Genomic DNA, 20,383 nt, shown 5'->3' on the forward strand with positions numbered 1-20,383 from the left:
ATTGTTATTGTTATTGTTATCGTTATCGTTATCGTTATCGTTATCGTTATCGTTATCGTTATCGTTATCGTTATCGTTATTGTTATTGTTATTGTTATTGTTATTGTTATTGTTATTGTTATTGTTATTGTTATTGTTATTGTTATTGTTATTGTTATTGTTATTGTTATGTTATTGTTATTGTTATTGTTATTGTTATTGTTATTGTTATTGTTATTGTTATTGTTATTGTTATTGTTATTGTTATTGTTATTGTTATTGGTTATTGTTATTGTTATTGTTATTGTTATTGTTATTGTTATTGGTATTGTTATTGTTATTGTTATTGTTATTGTTATTGTTATTGTTATTGTTATTGTTATTGTTATTGTTATTGTTATTGTTATTGTTATTGTTATTGTTATTGTTATTGTTATTGTTATTGTTATTGTTATTGTTATTGTTATTGTTATTGTTATTGTTATTGTTATTGTTATTGTTATTGTTATTGTTATTGTTATTGTTATGTTATTGTTATTGTTATTGTTATTGTTATTGTTATTGTTATTGTTATTGTTATTGTTATTGTTATTGTTATTGTTATTGTTATTGTTATTGTTATTGTTATTGTTATTGTTATTGTTATTGTTATTGTTATTGTTATTGTTATTGTTATTGTTATTGTTATTGTTATTGTTATTGTTATTGTTATTGTTATTGTTGTTATTGTTATTGTTATTGTTATTGTTATTGTTATTGTTATTGTTATTGTTATTGTTATTGTTATTGTTATTGTTATTGTTATTGTTATTGTTATTGTTATTGTTATTGTTATTGTTATTGTTATTGTTATTGTTATTGTTATTGTTATTGTTATTGTTATTGTTATTGTTATTGTTATTGTTATTGTTATTGTTATTGTTATTGTTATTGTTATTGTTATTGTTATTGTTATTGTTATTGTTATTGTTATTGTTATTGTTATTGTTATTGTTATTGTTATTGTTATTGTTATTGTTATTGTTATTGTTATTGTTATTGTTATTGTTATTGTTATTGTTATTGTTATTGTTATTGGTTATTGTTATTGTTATTGTTATTGTTATTGTTATTGTTATTGTTATTGTTATTGTTATTGTTATTGTTATTGTTATTGTTATTGTTATTGTTATTGTTATTGTTATTGTTATTGTTATTGTTATTGTTATTGTTATTGTTATTGTTATTGTTATTGTTATTGTTATTGTTATTGTTATTGTTATTGTTATTGTTATTGTTATTGTTATTGTTATTGTTATTGTTATTGTTATTGTTATTGTTATTGTTATTGTTATTGTTATTGTTATTGTTATTGTTATTGTTATTGTTATTGTTATTGTTATTGTTATTGTTATTGTTATTGTTATTGTTATTGTTATTGTTATTGTTATTGTTATTGTTATTGTTATTGTTATTGTTATTGTTATTGTTATTGTTATTGTTATTGTTATTGTTATTGTTATTGTTATTGTTATTGTTATTGTTATTGTTATTGTTATTGTTATTGTTATTGTTATTGTTATTGTTATTGTTATTGTTATTGTTATTGTTATTGTTATTGTTATTGTTATTGTTATTGTTATTGTTATTGTTATTGTTATTGTTATTGTTATTGTTATTGTTATTGTTATTGTTATTGTTATTGTTATTGTTATTGTTATTGTTATTGGTTATTGTTATTGTTATTGTTATTGTTATTGTTATTGTTATTGTTATTGTTATTGTTATTGTTATTGTTATTGTTATTGTTATTGTTATTGTTATTGTTATTGTTATTGTTATTGTTATTGTTATTGTTATTGTTATTGTTATTGTTATTGTTATTGTTATTGTTATTGTTATTGTTATTGTTATCGTTATCGTTATCGTTATCGTTATCGTTATCGTTATCGTTATCGTTATCGTTATCGTTATCGTTATCGTTATCGTTATCGTTATCGTTATCGTTATCGTTATCGTTATCGTTATCGTTATCGTTATCGTTATCGTTATCGTTATCGTTATCGTTATCGTTATCGTTATCGTTATTGTTATTGTTATTGTTATTGTTATTGTTATTGTTATTGTTATTGTTATTGTTATTGTTATTGTTATTGTTATTGTTATTGTTATCGTTATCGTTATCGTTATCGTTATCGTTATCGTTATCGTTATCGTTACGGTTACGGTTACGGTTACGGTTACGGTTACGGTTACGGTTACGGTTACTGTTACTGTTACTGTTACTGTTACTGTTACTGTTACTGTTACTGTTACTGTTACTGTTACTGTTACTGTTACTGTTACTGTTACTGTTACTGTTACTGTTACTGTTACTGTTACTGTTACTGTTACTGTTACTGTTACTGTTACTGTTACTGTTACTGTTACTGTTACTGTTACTGTTACATTTACTGTTACTGTTACTGTTACTGTTACTGTTACTGTTACTGTTACTGTTACTGTTACTGTTACTGTTACTGTTGCTGTTACTGTTACTGTTACTGTTACTGTTACTGTTACTGTTACTGTTACTGTTACTGTTACTGTTACTGTTACTGTTACTGTTACTGTTACTGTTACTGTTACTGTTACTGTTACTGTTACTGTTACTGTTACTGTTACTGTTACTGTTACTGTTACTGTTACTGTTACTGTTACTGTTACTGTTACTGTTACTGTTACTGTTACTGTTACTGTTACTGTTACTGTTACTGTTACTGTTACTGTTACTGTTACTGTTACTGTTACGGTTACGGTTACGGTTACGGTTACGGTTACGGTTACGGTTACGGTTACGGTTACGGTTACGGTTACGGTTACGGTTACGGTTACGGTTACCGTTACCGTTATCGTTATCGTTATCGTTATCGTTATCGTTATTGTTATTGTTATTGTCAGTTATTGGCAGTTTAACAGAATTTAGCCTTGACCTACACGTAGATACAGCACATTCCTACCAAATAAAATAGTATGTCATGCCCCTATACCTTGTACCTAAGCTCAAACTTATCAAAAGTGGCATTCAGAGTTTCTTTTAGGCAACTCATCAGACAATAGGGGGTGGGGCGGATTTTTGTTTTTCCCTCGACTGTGAACGTTTTTATTTTACTTGTGTTTTCTATAGGGCGTTACGGAATGAGTGACAGAGTGATATATTAACAGAATAGCAAAACTATTATTATAATTATTTCAACAATAAAGGAATGATGTTTTCTTCTAATTTGTGTTTGAATAGTTCAATCTACCCAAATAAACGACGTTTTTCTTTGGAAGAATATTATTTTATTATCACACTTAGCACATGCCTTGAATTATATATACCATTGCGTGCAAATATCAACTGCACATTAATAACAACGCAATATAAAACTTTAATGGCGGACACACGTCCAGCAGGGCAAATATGCTATCTAAGACGATCACTGGCAAACAAATTAATAATTTCGATTCACAGAGGGAATATCATGTCTAGAAAAATTTTGCCTGCAAATTTAAATTTTATATTTCTCTCTACAGTAGTATTCGCAACAACTTCCCAAAGTTAAAATTAAATGAAAGGTATAGTAATGCATAAAAGACAAACAAACAAACACACAAACATAAATTCATTTTACGTATATAGACTAGAGATACTACGCTATCTGGCAGTTTAACGTTTCAGTAAGTAGATATTCCAAAAGTTACCTACGACCCAGTAAAACTTAAAGATGCAAGTTTGTATGCGAACAGAATTTTTAAAAACTTTCTTGCTGAGCGTCGTTTTTATCTGTACACAACAAAAAATGGTTGTTATTTATTGGAAACTTCTTAAAAGTTTGTGTCTTTTGGGTAATCTTAAATGGACTAAAATTCCTTCTCCAGTACTTTTTAAAAAGTTCAGATTGCAAAAGTAAAATTTTGAAAATGCTCAAAGACCTGGTTTAATATTCCGGTATTATTAGGAAAAACGCAATACAAATTCATTTAAATATATTTTTTAATAGAGCTGCAAAACATTATTGATTTCGTTTTACGAAACATAATTAGACTTATTGTTTTAAAAAATTATTTTCATCGTCTTAGTTTATTATTTTATATAAAACAGGTAAGCATTTTATGACATCATTTAAATGAAAGTATTAAGTTAATATCATTTTGCACATTTGGATATGTTCGCACATTTGTCTGTAAAAAAATGAATTCCCTGGAAACTACATTGTTTTTTAAATTTATTGTGTTTTTATTTTCGAATTTCTTTTTTTTTTTTACGTTCGTTATCATTAGTAGATTTTTACTTTTTAAATCCTACATGTTTAAGGATGTGCTGATATACAATAATTGTCGTGCCACTATAAAAGAACAAGTCAAGAAGAATAACAGGGAATGGGAAGCAATATTTATTTCGAAGCATGTCTTCCGAAATATATTTTAAAATATCGAAAAGAATATGGTAGAGTATTTATTGTTGTATAATCTTTATGTATAAATGCAAAGAGGGGGATGTCTTTTCCTTGCACCTGAGTTATTTTGCGAATTTGCAGGCACATATCAGAGGAATTGGTCTCAACAAAGTAGGCTAATAAATTTCAAGCCAACGGGAAAACTATAACCATCTGAGTAATAAACTGGGAGTGATCTCCCCTAAACTTTCTCAAATATTCTTATATAAAACAACACGGGATGGGAACTCGGGATATAGACATGATTTTTAAATCATTTTAAATACTCTAACTTTTAAAATAGAATAAAATCTCGTGGAAAAAGAATTGCAGCCCAATTGAACGCCAAATAAAGAAGTGCATAATAGTGCGCAATATTATTTGTACTTTATAAATTTACATGCGTTTTTTGAGAAATTGGAAATAGCGTAAACTACTACCTCCGATCTACAAAAATTACTCAAAATTTGACAGAAGGTAGTGAATTAGATCTTTTACTTACATGTGAAATTTTATTTATCTATCTGAAATAGTACTCAAGTTATAGGCTTTTGAAAAATTCAAAGCAAAAAAAGTACCATTTCCGTTTATCGGAAATCGCTCAAAAGTTGATACGGATCTAATATTTTGATAAAATATTTTTATATGAAATTTCATCAACCTAGCTGTAACGGTACTCAAGTTATCGTGTTTACACACACACAGACACACACACAGACACACAGATAAACGGACAAGATTGCAAAACTATGTTTCTCCGTACAGTGAGGTGTAAAACGTCGAGATTTGTAAAAATCTCGATTTTTTTTTTTTGCACGATTACAAGAGACTTTCGGAAGTGGTACTTTTTCTACTTTGAATTTTTCAAAAGCATATAACTTGCGTACTATTTTAGATAGATGCATGCAATTTCACAAGTAATTAAAAGATCTAATTTTCTACCTTCTGTCAAATTTTGAGTAATTTCCGTTGACCGCAAGTACTAATTTACGCTATTCCCGATTTCTCAATAAACGCATGTAAATTTATAAAGTACTAATAATATCCCGCCCTTTTATGCACATTTTATTAGGCGTTCACTTGGTGTGCAATTCTTTTTTTACGAGATTCTATTCTATTATAAAAAGTTTAAGTAATTAAAAATGGATAACAAATATTGTCTATGTCCTGAGTTGCCATACCTCGTAATTTTATATTAGAATATTCGAGAAAGTTTAGGGGAGATCACTCCCGGTTTATTTTTTGACGCATCCTGTCTACAACTGGATAGAGTTAACTGCACTGTGCGTCTTGAGGATGAGGGGGGGGGGGGGTAGGTAGGGGGGGGGGGGGGGGGAAAGAGAATTGTATGACCCTCAACAAGAAACAACATTGACATCTCAAATAAAGTTTTGTGCGACTCACAAGCTGTTGTTATGTTAGGACTAGATAACATATATATTTACAGCTTTGGGTCTTTTATCAGAGTTGGTCATTAACTCGTTGCCTATCAAAGCTGAGAAGACAATTTTTTTCCGAGGAGTCAAGCCCGGGATCGACCTAAAAAAATGTTGGCAAACCAGGAGATAAAATACAATGTGTTGTAATGAACAATAGCAAGATACATAGCTCGGCGACAGCAAAAATCAATGTACGTCATTTGAGAGATTCAATGGTTCAATGGTTTTTAATGTGTCTGTCAGTTTGAGCCACCGCAATGCTGAATGTTACATAGTCGTGTCGAGCCTAATAGGTCAACATACAACACAGCAAAGCTGAACGCTCCGTGTCTTTACTTGAATATTTTACGCATATGTATAGATGTCAAAGATCAATTTGTGAACCACATTCTTAAATGCAAGATAAACATAAAGTAACAATTTAATTAAACTATAGAGAGAGTGGTAAAAAAGTGTAAGTATTTTCTAAGTAATTAACAGTAAAACTTAATACTAAAGTATACTAGGCATACTGCCTGGCTTCGCTTAGGTTTTTAAAAAAAAATTGAAAATTTGAAATATTATTTAATTGGTGATGGCTGTTGTGTGGTGTGCTTAAACGTTAAAACAGTACTTTTATGATATAAAAACGTTAGTGGAATATTCGCAAACTTATAACTTCTAAGGTGATTAAAAGAATGATCGAAAATGATATTAAATTAACTTTCGCAGTTATTTTTCACAATTTCATTACTTTATATAACTTAATTTATAACAAAATACTTTTTTAAATGAATGCTGTACTTTGTGAATTTCTGTGAATATAGACCAAATGACATAGATCTAGCCTTCGTTTACTTTTCCACTAACAATTGCTATGCTTATAAGAGAAAATACGGCATCTGGACAAATCTAACTTCCCTAAGGGATTATTCCGACGGAGAAAAAAAAAATTTTTGTTACCCTCCAGGGTCGGTCTAAGACCTTACACAATATTAGGGTGATCATTCGACAATTTATATATATATATATATATATATATATATATATATATATATATATATATAGCTCATATCAGGAGAATTTCACACGCTTTTCTTTATAATTTAAATGATAGTGTGTAATTTATTGTCTACTTTTTTGTATTATTACATACAAGCTTGTTATTAAAACGTTTTTTATGAGAAAAAAATTATAAACTAATAATCTAATATAAAACTACCAATTTAAACGAATTTAACGTTTAATTAAAATGCGTTACGCCAAAAGTGAATACAATTAGATAAAATAGTATGCATGTCATAATTAATTTCATTCATTGCTGTTGGACAGGATTCTGGGCACAGGGAATATTGACCTTTTGACCTTATGAAATGAAAAGCGCTGTGTCTTTGTACATTTTGACCATCGTACTGGCCGTCAACGAAGTGTTCCTGCAGACAATAGGCCACGAAGCACCCATGGAGCCTATATTTGATCATGGCGATATTGAAGAACTCCCGGAGTTGAAATCCTACACCATGTTGGATCCTAGCCTGGAAGAAACAAAGTCTGACGCGGCTACTGCCGGCAACCAATCATATCCTTGTACGGTGACCGTGGACAAGGGTGAGATAAAAGTCGATTGCCGGTATCAATCTATAAATAAAATCGATTTTCTTCTGTTCCAAGAAAACGCCACAACGGTTCTTTTAGATGTGAACCTTTTGAAGACGATCCCGAACAATGTGTTCATGAACTTAACAAAGCTCAGGTATCTCAGCTTATCGTTCAACATCCTAGAAGACATTGAGCCGGACGCCTTTGTTGGGTTGGAAAGCTTGGAGTTTTTAAACCTGGAAAACAACAACTTAAAATATAACAGCCTGCCAAGCAATGTGTTTTGTGTCATGCAGAATCTGCGTCAACTTTTGTTAATGAACAATGCCAATGACGAGAGACACGATAGCTACCCCAAAAAATTACTTGGTTGCCTTAAAGATCTAAAACTTCTAACAATAAACACTGCTGGAATGGAAATTTATTTCCCACCAGATTTTAGAATCCTGACCAGTCTGGAAAGTTTACAAATCACAGGGGAAGCTAGTTATATAACCAATCAAAGTTTTGAGACAGTGGGGCAGGTGACTTCACTGAGTATTACACAAATGGATAACATGGTGAACATCTCAAACGGAATTCTACAGCCGTTCAAAAAACTTCAATTTTTAGACTTTTGCAACTTTCGAATCGGCACACAAAAAATGCTTCGTCTCCTGGCTCCACTAAATAATTCTGTGATGGATGAATTAGTTTTTACCGGACTTTCAGTTAAACAATTTGATAATGTGTACGACTTTTATCACCACACTGGAATATTAAACGCCAATAACACACGATACTTGACAAGTATTTGCGTTAGTCGAGTCATTCTGCGACAAAATCAAATTTTTCTCATAACAACAGACGCTTTATGGAGTGAAACGTGGGAAAGATGTTTAAAAACTTTTGACATTTCATTAAATCCTATTTTTGGTTTAAGATTTGCATTATTGCGGTTTTGTAAGTTATCAAATTTGAAAGAGTTGGTTATGTCACATATTCTAAGCAAAGATCAAATTGAAGGAGACCCTGAAGAAATTCCTATCAATCAAAGAGAAAAAATTTTACAACAAACGAAATTCGGTGCTTTAGACAACTATAGGAGCCAAACAAATCGTCCCAAAACAAATCGTTCAGGATTAAAATTCCCTCAATATACAGTTTACGTTTCGAGCTCACTTCGTCGTGTAATATTCACAGATGTTATCTCAGCTGCCTATATGGATCAGATTATTTACTTCAAAGGTGCTGAACGAGTTATCGAACTCGACATTTCAAAAAACAATTTCCAATATTTTACAGGACAATTATATGGACTTGATGGGTTAAAAATATTAAACCTTTCAAATACAGATCTCCGTGTTTTATCTGCATCATTTTTTGATACATTTCCTAAATTAGAAAATCTTTCAATGGCAAATGTTTTGATATCCCCATGGTTAATTTCAAACTATGGCCAAAGACTTTTCCAGAAAGTGACAAATCTCCAGTTTTTAGATTTATCTTCAAATTCGCTTTCATTACTTGAAGAGAAAATGTTTTCTAATAATTTGAACTTAACACACCTAATCCTGGCAAACAATCGATTTAAGGATATTCCATTTGATCTTAAATTAACTCCAAACCTTCAAGTTTTGGATCTACGTGATAACGCCATCTCTTTACTTGATCAAACGGCTACCGATAAGCTAGACGGACTGGTTAAACGTCAAGGCAAGTTTCAGCTCTTGTTGGCCGGCAATATTTTGTCCTGCGGATGTGTAAGTTTAAGATTTTTGAAGTGGATGCAAACAACTTATGTTGAATTAGATAATAACGGAAATTATTCTTGCATTAATAATATTGGAATACTTGCATATACATTAGACTGCGGTAATTTAGAAAATATATGGCGTAGCTGTGTTGGTCCGTTTTTCTTCACGCTGGCTTTTGTTTTATTTTTTATTCTTACGACTGGCTTTTTGATGTTTATTCTTATACATAAAAATAAAACTTATATTTTGTCTCGGATTTTACACATCTTTACAAGTTTTAAGCTCAAATCTGCAAAAGATTATCCTATTGGTGTGTTCATCGGATATACAAGTACAGATTATCAGTTTGCTTGCAAAAGTCTTAGGTCATTTGTTGAAGACCAGCTTGGCTACACAGCACACATTCGTGACCGTGACCTTCCAGGTGGCGCCACCATGGCCCAAGGTATCGTTGAGGCCATCAACTCCAGCTGGCGGGCCATCCTCGTCTGCAGCGAACCATTCCTCCATGACGATGATTGGGCCATGTTCACAATGAAAGCTGCGGTGTACTCCGTGACCCCTGACAACCCAGGTAAACTTGTCATATTGGTGGAAAAAAATCTTCTCTGTCAGTTGCCGCTGGAGCTAGTGCACTCAGTTCATGAAGATAACATTATAGTTGTATCTCATTGGGAACTTGGTTATTACTTGACCGAAGCAATTAACTCTCGACTTAAAGATTACTGAATCCGCCTCTACTTTTGCACAGCAGTTAAATATTGCGTTTATTTTGCTGTAACATTTAACGTTTTTTTAAAAATGTTTGTTATCTCTCTTTAGTCATACTAAGTATAATTGTAATTAGGGCCTACTTGTAAATAGAACAAAACAAAACAAAAACAAACACAAAAGAAATCACAAACACAAACGCAACACGCACACACAAACACAACCCAAACGCAAACACAAACACAAAAGGAAACGAACGAAAACGGAAACATAAAAGCAAACACAAATTAAAACGCAATGACAAATCCAAACGCAAATGTAGCACGCAAACGCAAACAGAAACACATACGAAAAAGCAAACGCAGACACAACACAAACCACAAATTTAAACACAAATGCAATCACACAAAAAAAAGCAAACACAAACGATTTTTCAACTGGCTTTATCAAACAAACAGCCGTTTTATTCAACAAAAATCTGACTCGCACATCTGCGTAATTTTTTTTTTAAATAACAATATTTAGCATGAGTTAAATTTTTAGGTTACCTCCCCTGGCATAATTATTAACGTTTAAAAGAATTGTTTCTTTCGACATTACTGTTATTAAAAGGTATCATTTGTTCTAGGTATCTAAGTGAAAATATTATCTGATACTGATTACGTTTTAGCACTTTGCGTTTATTGAACATTTTCCTCACGTTCTATTGTTGGCGTATGCGAAAGAGTACAAACATTTCCTAGTTGGCCAGATAAAAATAAAAAAAAACCAAACGTATATTTAAGAGTAAATAAAAACGTATGCGATTTTATGGTGGTTCGATCGGGAGGGCTCTCTCGGCAGTCGGGACAAAACGTCACCAAAGTTCAATGGGAAAACCCTGTTTAGTCCGCGCTCATTACGTGCTGCCTTTGAAGTTCGTTCATGCATGTCATTACTGGTTATTATATTTTGTTCTTCACGATCGTCCATGTAGGGCTTGCAGATTCAGTTTGAACACGAGCAGCGTGTGTCGTGGCTCCCCTGTTGCCCTCAGTGTTGAAAACAGCGCAGTGTAATCGGGCCACACTGGTTGAGAAATGAGCGAGGTCGTCTTTGTCTTTATCCCTTGGGAAGGGAGTAAGACGGGCTACTTATGCTTGTGGATCCCGTCAACCTGCTACGCTACGTTGCTTCAATAGAGCCACGAAGAGCATCACTCTAATCGACTGAAAAACAGCTCTGCGGAATTTCGAAAACAAGATTTTCGGTTTTTAATATTTGATTTTTTTTTTTAAATTTGATATTCGATTTTTGTTTTTAGATTTTCAAATTTTGTTTAATTAAAACATTTATGTAATTATGGCTCATCATTTTAAGCATATAACAAGAAATAACGTTGCTCTTCAATTATAATACCACAAAATAAAACATGGAATTTTATCTCTTTAAGACCCTAACGACACTCCCGGCCGTAGACATGCTGGCCTGCCATACCGTAACGTATAATGCGTTTAAAAATACAACATAACCTATTTAATTCGTTGTTTTCAGAATGTAAGTTTTTAATCGTAAATCTATGTCATGATATCGCCATTTTCTTTGTATACGTCTTCGTTCGTTTGATTTTGTATTTTACAGAATTTTGTTTTGTAAAACCACTTACAAAACGGCATTTCAAAAATCTGCGGCCTCGTCTAAACATTTACCTTGTCGGATTATAAAATTATCCAAAATTAAAGTATTTATGCTATGATCGATGAAGTCTTTAAAAAAATTGACGTAGGCCAACTTTCGTTTTCTATTAATAGACACTCATTAAAAGTAAGTCTTATTATCAATTTTCCCGACATAGGCGTTTTCTGTGCCCGAAAAAATGAAAATGTTTATTACACTAGCTTATACCCGTGCTTCGCCACGGTGGGTATATGGATATTACCTCAGAGTTTACCGCGCTCTGCTCGGATGGGAGCCCCCGCATAGAGGTGGATATTTTTTTAGCGCACAGCACTGCGCGCGGGTGTCGGTAGCACTTTGGTGTGAATACGGATATTCACGAAAATTAAATTGGAGTAAAAAATATTGAGAGCCAACACTCTCACGAACGTCCGCCCAGACATCTCTCCTCCCCGAACTCGCGTCGTAATCTAAACCGCCGCCGAACACCACGTTTACCCGGGCGTCTGCGCCCAGGGAGAGACTTCCAAACGGTTCCCAAATCTATAGCGATGACGGAAGGACTGACACACTACAACCAGCGTTATATTATAGAATAGCTGCATACCCGTGCTCCTCCACGGTGATTTTTTTTTTCAATGTACACCAACTTGGGAACAGAACAAAACTGAACATAAACACATACACAAACACAACACAAACACAAACATAAAAGAAAACACAAACACAAAAACAATGCAAACACAAACAAAATGCAAACACAAACACAATGCAAACACAAATGCAAACGTAAAAAACGAAAACGAAAACACAAACGCTAATGCTAACGCAACACGCATAACAAAAACACAATATAAATGCAAACTCATAGTGCTCACTGTCTAGCCCAGATTTTACTGTAAATGATTTCTAAATAAAGATGTAAAATTAATTTCGATATCATATAAAATTTAAATAAAACTAGAAGAACAATATATTTGTTAAAAATAAAATCTCTTCATAATAAATACCCAAGAAAATTTAATAAAGAGCGAATTGAAGTATTTAATGAAACATTTCATCTGAAACTAAAAGAATGAAAAGAATAGAAACTAAGAATAATGTGTAAAGAACGAAAAGAATTTATTAATGCAAATTAATTATACCACATGTTCGTCGATTGGTCTGTAAGAATATAATGACTTGAAACGACATTGTTGGCAAAATGATTCTGTTTTTTTTTCTTCGAATATTTCACACACACATTTTTTACCTTTTTATTTTAAAATTTTTACTTTATTAAATCTTACAAGTTTAAGAATGCGCTGATATACAATAATTTTACTGGCACTATAACTGAACAAAACAAGAAGATTAACGGGGAATGGGAGGCAATATGTTTTTGAAGCCTGTCTTCAGAAATGTAATTTAAAAATGTCGAAAAGAATATGGTAGAATATTTATTGTCGTACAATCTAAAAGCAAAGAGGGTGGTGTCTTTTCCTTAAACCCGAATTTGACAGGAATTGTTTAAGTCAAAGGGGGCTATTAAATTTCAGCCAACGAGAAAACTATAACCATCTCAATTATCGTGCTTAAAGTTACGAAATCTAGCCTACACTGGCCGGGCTTTATATAAACTAACCATCGTTAAGTGATTGAATTAAATAGACCACTTGTAAATGGAACACAAAATTGATAATTGGTAAAGAGATAGATGTGGTGTCGTGCGAACGATTAATTCCTTGTATTACGATTTATATCTACAAATAATGCATTTATATTTATATCTAAGTAAAACTGATACTTGAGATATATCGTAAAGTGACCCACGATTTCTAGGCCTCGACCATCAGCGTTAGATAAAAAAAGAAACTTCACAGTTAAAGGTTAAGTCAGGGGCTTCCTTTTTACTTTCTCGTATATACGTAGTATAGAGAAAGTATTGTAATCGTGCAAAAAAAAATCGAGATTTTTACAAATCTCGACGTTTTACACCTCACTGATACGGAAAAACATAATTTTGCAATCTTGTCCGTATGTCTGTGTGTCTGTGTGTGTGTGTGTCTGTCTGTCTGTCCGTGTGTAAACACGATTACTTGAGAACCGTTACAGCTAGGTTGATGAAATTTCATATATAAGTATTTTATCAAAACCGTAGATCCGTATCAACTTTTGAGCGATTTCCGATAACCGGAAGTGGTACTTTTCTTACTTTGAATTTTTCAAAAGCCTATAACTTGAATACTATTTCAGATAGATAAATGAAATTTCACATGTAAGTAAAAGATCTAATTCTCTACCTTCTGTTAAATTTTGAGTAATTTCCGTTGACTGGAAGTAGTAATTTACGCTACTTCCGATTCATCAAAAAACTAATGTAAATTTTTAAAGTACTAATAATTATTGCGCACTATTATGCGCTTTTTTATTTGGCGTTCACTTGGTGTGCAATTAATTTGTCTACGAGATTTTATTCTATTTTTAAAACTTTAAGAATTTAAAATGGATTAAAAATCATGTCTATAGCCCGAGTTCCCATCCCCTGTTATTTTATATAAGAATATTCGAGAAAGTTTAGGGGAGATCACTCCCGGTTTATTCTACTTTGAATTTTTCAAAAGCCTATAACTTGAGTACTAATTCAGATAGATAAATGAAATTTCACATGTAAGTAAAAGATCTAATTCTCTACCTTCTTTCACATTTTGAGTAATTTCCGTTGACCGGAAGTACTAATTTACGCTATTTCCGATTTCTCAAAAAACGCATGTAAATTTATAAAGTACTAATAATATTGCGCACTATTACGCACATTTGGTTTTGGTGCTCGCTTGGTGCGCAATTTTTTTTCTACTAGATTTTATTCTATTTTTAAAAGTTTAAGTAAACATACGTAGTGTTATATTAGAATATTCGAGAAAGTTTAGGAGAGATCACTCCCGGTTTATTTTGGACGCAACCTATCTACAAATGGAAAGAGGTAACTTCAGTGTGTGTCATGAAGATGGGAGGACGGGGGTGGGGAGGAAAGGCATGAACTTCAAAAAGAGACAACAATGACATTTGAAGGAAAGTGTTTATGCGAACCACTAGCTGTTGCTGTGTTAGGACGAGATAACTTCTGTATATACAGCCTTGGGTCTTTTATCAGAGTTTGTCATTAACTCGTTACCTATCAATGCTGAGAAGACAAATTTTTCCGAGGGATCGATCTAAAACAATGTTGGCAAACCAGGGCATAAAATAAACTATGTCGTAATAAACAAAAACTAGATACATAGTTTGACGACAGCAGAAATCAATTTTCAAGTGGACGTTATGCGAGAGATTGAATGGTTCAATGATTTTCAATGAGTCAGTTTGAAACACAGCAATGCTGACTATCACATGGTCGTGTCGAGCCTAGAATGTCAATATAAAACACAGCAGAGCTGAATGCTCCGTACCTTTACATGAATATTCTACGCGTATGTGTACGTCTCAAAGATCAGTTTGTGAACAACATTCCTAAATGCAAGAAACATCTAACGTAACAATTTAATTAAACTATACAGAGAGCTGTAAAAAAGAAGTGTAAGTATTTTCTAAAGTAAATAACAGTAAAACTTAATACCATAGTATATTAAATAGTCAACTTTTCATTACTTTAAGTTACGGACAATATTTGTTTATAGCCTGATAATGTAAATTAAAACTACTCATCTAAACTAATTTAACGTTTATTTCAAATGCGTGAATAGAATTAATTAAAACAGCATGCATGTCATGATTAATTTTATTCATTGCTGTTGGACAGGATTTTGGACACAATGAAAAGCGCTGTGTCTTTGTATAGCTTGACCATCATGCTGACCGTCAACGACGTATTCCTGCAGGCAATAGGCCATGATAAGGCGATTTATGCAGCACCTGACACGATGGAGACTAAAGTTGATGATGGCGCTATTAAACAGCCCCCAGAGTTGAAATCCTACAAGTTGGATCCTAGCCTGGAAGAAACAAAATTTGACGCAGCTACTGCTGGCAACCAATCATCTCCCTGCACGGTGACCGTAGAAAAGAGTGAGATAAAAGTCGATTGCCGGTATCAATCTATAAATAAAATCGATTCTCTTCTGTTCCAAGAAAACGCCACAACGGTACTTCTAGATGTGAACCTTTTGAAGACGATCCCGAACAATGTGTTCACGAACTTAACAAAGCTCAGGTATCTCAGCTTATCGTTCAACATCCTAGAAGACATTGAGCCGGACGCCTTTGTTGGGTTGGAAAGCTTGGAGTTTTTAAACCTGGAAAACAACAACTTAAAATATAACAGCCTGCCAAGCAATGTGTTTTGTGTCATGCAGAATCTGCGTCAACTTTTGTTAATGAACAATGCCAATGACGAGAGACACGATAGCTACCCCAAAAAATTTCTTGGTTGCCTTAAAGATCTAAAACTTCTAACAATAAACACTGCTGGATGGGAAATTTATTTCCCACTAGATTTTAGAAATCTGACCAGTCTGGAAAGTTTACAAATCACAGGAGAAGCTAGTTTTATAACCAACCAAAGTTTTGAGACAGTGGGGCAGGTAAGTTCACTGTATATTCTTAAAATGAATAAAATGGTGAACATCTCAAACGGAATTCTACAGCCGTTCAAAAAACTTAAATTTTTAGACTTCATCGACTTTCGAATCGGCACACAAAAAATGCTTCGTCTCCTGGCTCCACTAAATAATTCTGTGATGGATGAATTAGTTTTTACCGGACTTTCAGTTAAACAATTTGATAATGTGTACGACTTTTATCACCACACTGGAATATTAAACGCCAATAACACACGATACTTGACGAGTATTTGCGTTAGTCGAGTCATTATGCGAGAAGATCGAATTTTTCTCATAACTGCAGACGCGTTATGGAGTGAAACATGGAAAAGATGCTTAAAATTTCTTGACATTTCATCTAATCCTATTTTCGGGTTAAGATTCGCAGTGGCGAGGATTTGTAAATTATCAAATTTGGAAGAGCTGGTTATCTCACATATTCAAAGCAAAGATGAAATTAAAGATCCTAAAGAAATGCCTATTACTCAAAAAGAAAATGAATTTCAACGAACTAATTTCAATGCATTAGACAACTATAAGAACGACAAAGTGTTTCGCCCAAAAACAAATCGGTCTGGATTAAAATTCCCTCAATATACAGTTTACATTTCGGGTTCAATTCGTCGTATAATCTTCACAGATTTTATCTCAGCTGGTTATATGGATAAGATTATTTACTTTAAAGGAGCTGAACGAGTTGTCAAACTCGATCTTTCAAAAACTGGTGTGCAATATTTTACAGGACAATTATATGGACTTGATGGGTTAAAAATATTAAACATTTCAAACACAGATCTTCGTATTTTATCGGTATCAATTCTGGATACATTTCCAAAATTAGAAAATCTTTCAATGGCAAATGTTTTGATATCCCCATGGTTAATTTCAAACTATGGCCAAAGACTTTTCCAGAAAGTAACAAATCTCCAGTTTTTAGATTTATCTTCAAATTCGCTTTCATTACTTGAGGCGAAAATGTTTTCTAATAATTTGAACTTAACACACCTAATCCTGTCAAACAATCGATTTAAGGATATTCCATTTGATCTTAAATTAACTCCAAACCTTCAAGTTTTGGATCTACGTGATAACGCCATCTCTTTACTTGATCAAACGGCTACCGATGAGCTAGACGGACTGGTTAAACGTCAAGGCAAGTTTCAGCTTTTGTTGGCCGGCAATATTTTGTCCTGCGGATGTGTAAGTTTAAGATTTTTGAAGTGGATGCAAACAACTTATGTTGAATTAGATAATAACGGAAATTATTCTTGCATTAATAAAAATGGAATACTTGCATATACATTAGACAGCAGTAATTTGGAAAATATATGGCGTAGCTGTGTTGGTCCGTTTTTCTTCTCGCTGGCTTTTATTTTATTTTTCCTCCTCATGGCTTGCTTTTTAATGTTTATTCTAATACACAAAAATAAAACCTATATTTTGTCTCGGATTTTACACATCTTTACAAGTTTTAAGCTCAAATCTGCAAAAGATTATCCTATTGGTGTGTTCATCGGATATACAAGTAGAGATTATCAGTTTGCTTGCGAAAGTCTGAGGTCATTCGTTGAAGACCAGCTGGGCTACACAACACACATTCGTGACCGTGACCTTCCAGGTGGCGCCACCATGGCCCAGGGTATCGTTGAGGCCATCAACTCCAGCTGGCGGGCCATCCTCGTCTGCAGCGAACCATTCCTCCATGACGATGATTGGGCCATGTTCACAATGAAAGCTGCGGTGTACTCCGTGACCCCTGACAACCCAGGTAAACTTGTCATATTGGTGGAAAAAAATCTTCTCTGTCAGTTGCCGCTGGAGCTAGTGCACTCAGTTCATGAAGATAACATTATAGTTGTATCTCATTGGGAACTTGGTTATTACTTGACTGAAGCAATTAACTCACGACTTAGAGACCACTGAATCCGCCTTTACTTTTGCACAGCAGTTAAATATTTCATTTAGTTTGATCTGTCATTTAATGTTTTTAAAAAATGTTATACTAAGAAAAATGAACCGCTTAATGGTGGTGAATATATGAATATAATATGTGCCACATTTTTCGTATGATGGTGTCTTTCATGTTGGTTTGGCATATAAATGATTTAGGTATTGTTAGTTGTTTTTTTTTTTTACATTTTTTAGAATTGAATTAATAAAAGCTTACTAACTCAATCTTAATTTATAAAAGTCCATGTATGCTATCTCTCTCTCTCTCTCTCTCTCTCTCTCTCTCTCTCTCTCTCTCTCTCTCTCTCTCTCTCTCTCTCTTTCTCTCGTCAACATATGTACCGAGGCTATGAGATCATTATCTTCAGCAATATATAAAGAACTTAAAGAAATAGACTTTGGTTGAAAATTATAATTTGAATGTATTAAATGTAAAAACTAATTTTTTTTTAAAATAAGAAAATAAAAATTAGGCATATTCGAATGTAGAAGCACATTTTTAATTATGCAACAGGAAAAGTGTTTTTATAGTTGTGACGAGAAAGAAAAAAGGAATGACGTCACATGTTACATGTTTCAACTAGGGAAAGTACACAAACACTAATGGTGTCATCTTCCAATTTTAGAACATGAAGAAATGAACTGCTACATTCAAATTTGATTTAGAATTGAAATTGATGCAATTTTCTCGGCTTAAACTAATTAAAATTTCTTAGAAAAACAGCTGGGTTTTTAACGAAATTATTTAAGTCTCTTGATCTGTGTGTGCTGATATTTTGTTGTTTTTTTCTAATAGGTATTGACAGCCTATATTATTTTTAATGTGTCAGGTTTTTAGCTATTTAGTTGTTTCTTTGCTTTGTCACTAATATCTTCAACATGTAGTAAAGCACATTGCGTTTTGACCAATAACTATTTTATAATTTTTTTTCAAACATGTATAACATTTAAAATATAAAGGACTATAATTCCCGTGTAACGGGTACCGATGGCTAGTATTTCAAAATTCGCTGGCTTTGAGCGTATATTTGTGATTGATCAATAGTAATCTACTAAGTTGAATTTTTGCCCATTAACGATCTATGTTTACTAAAGCCTGCCTTGTGGTCCCAGAATTGTGGCACGTGCCTCTTTCACTAATGATTTTAACCTGAAACGGATGTTTAATTTTACCTCAGTAATTAAAAAGGCGGCAAAAAAAAAAAGATTATTATTGCAAACGTACTTTTTATGCTAAAGCTTTGATGTCTTTAGCGCAGATGAAGTAGAATTCCCCTGTTTATGTGATCTTGACATATAATGGGATAGAGTGGAAAAAATTACTTTTACAAACGTGAGTCAAGTGCCCATCATTGCTGTGTGGGCTCAAGTACCTCCTATAGACTGAAGTGCGGGATTCGATGCTCTACCATCCGACTACGCCTTTCCTGGAAGTTTTTATCCAAGGTTGAGCTATTTTTATAGCTTTAGTTATAATTACAGTAAACGTAGCCACCATGACGTTCTTAAATTATAAGGTACGTCCAGTGGCGTTGCTAGGTCGGGTGTCACCCGGTGCGGCATCTCTTGGTGTCAACGCCCCCTCACCCTTCCTTTTCTCTGTAAAGTTGCAGTTAGTGTCACCCCACTTAAAAGCTTTAAAGTGTTCGCATTTAATACTAACTAGACTACCCGTCATCCCTTGGATAACTGTCGGTTTCGGAGGTCACCATAAAAAACCTCACGTCTGTCACTTATCGTCACAAAAAACCAGAACCCACATTCAAAAAGATTTTTTATCCTTAAAAAAAACGATTTTGGACTATCTCTTCATATACTGACGTCACAGGTGACCTACTCAACTCTACTTCACCTGCCCAGTGTCCCGCCAAGTCTCAGACAACATGTTTTTATCGTTAAAAAAACTATTCCGGCCAAGCATGTCTCTGACCACACTAACCCTTCATATGCTTAGGACAAAGAAACAGATGAATTCTACTTCACCTGCCCTGTATCCCGCCAAGTTCAGATAGGCAACTTTATCATTCATATCTAAAAAAAAATTGAATTTTTTCTTTAAACATTGACGTGATGTGTCTAGAACCCGCAATAATAATACTTTGAGTTTCCTTATGCAACTTGATTTACCTTAGCTAGATCTAGATCTAAGTATAGTAACTTTCAAATTAAATTTGACCTTAAATTAACAAATTTCATAGCTAAACAATTAAAGATTTATATAAAATAATGAAGGTCTGAAATAGTTTAGTATAGAAACTCATTATCATCTAGATCAAGATAGAATTATCTAGATTCTACGATTGGTTTGGTTAAGTCAA

General features: G+C 32.9%; 1 protein-coding gene across 1 annotated transcript; it reads left to right on the forward strand.

The window, feature by feature from the left end:
- Window positions 1-6,222: 6,222 nt before the first annotated feature.
- Window positions 6,223-18,356, forward strand: LOC131944598 (uncharacterized). Its single transcript, XM_059305283.1, has 5 exons — window positions 6,223-6,311; window positions 7,169-9,130; window positions 9,470-9,745; window positions 15,075-15,093; window positions 15,317-18,356. The coding sequence occupies exons 2-5, from the start codon at window positions 7,210-7,212 to the stop codon at window positions 18,036-18,038; spliced, it is 4,938 nt and encodes a 1,645-aa protein (XP_059161266.1). The 5' UTR covers window positions 6,223-6,311; window positions 7,169-7,209; the 3' UTR covers window positions 18,039-18,356.
- Window positions 18,357-20,383: the final 2,027 nt, after the last annotated feature.

The sequence above is a fragment of the Physella acuta genome, unplaced genomic scaffold (assembly GCF_028476545.2).
Source record: "Physella acuta isolate Inbredline_101_S28 unplaced genomic scaffold, ASM2847654v3 ptg000500l, whole genome shotgun sequence".
In the NCBI taxonomy this organism is placed as follows: domain Eukaryota; kingdom Metazoa; phylum Mollusca; class Gastropoda; family Physidae; genus Physella; species Physella acuta.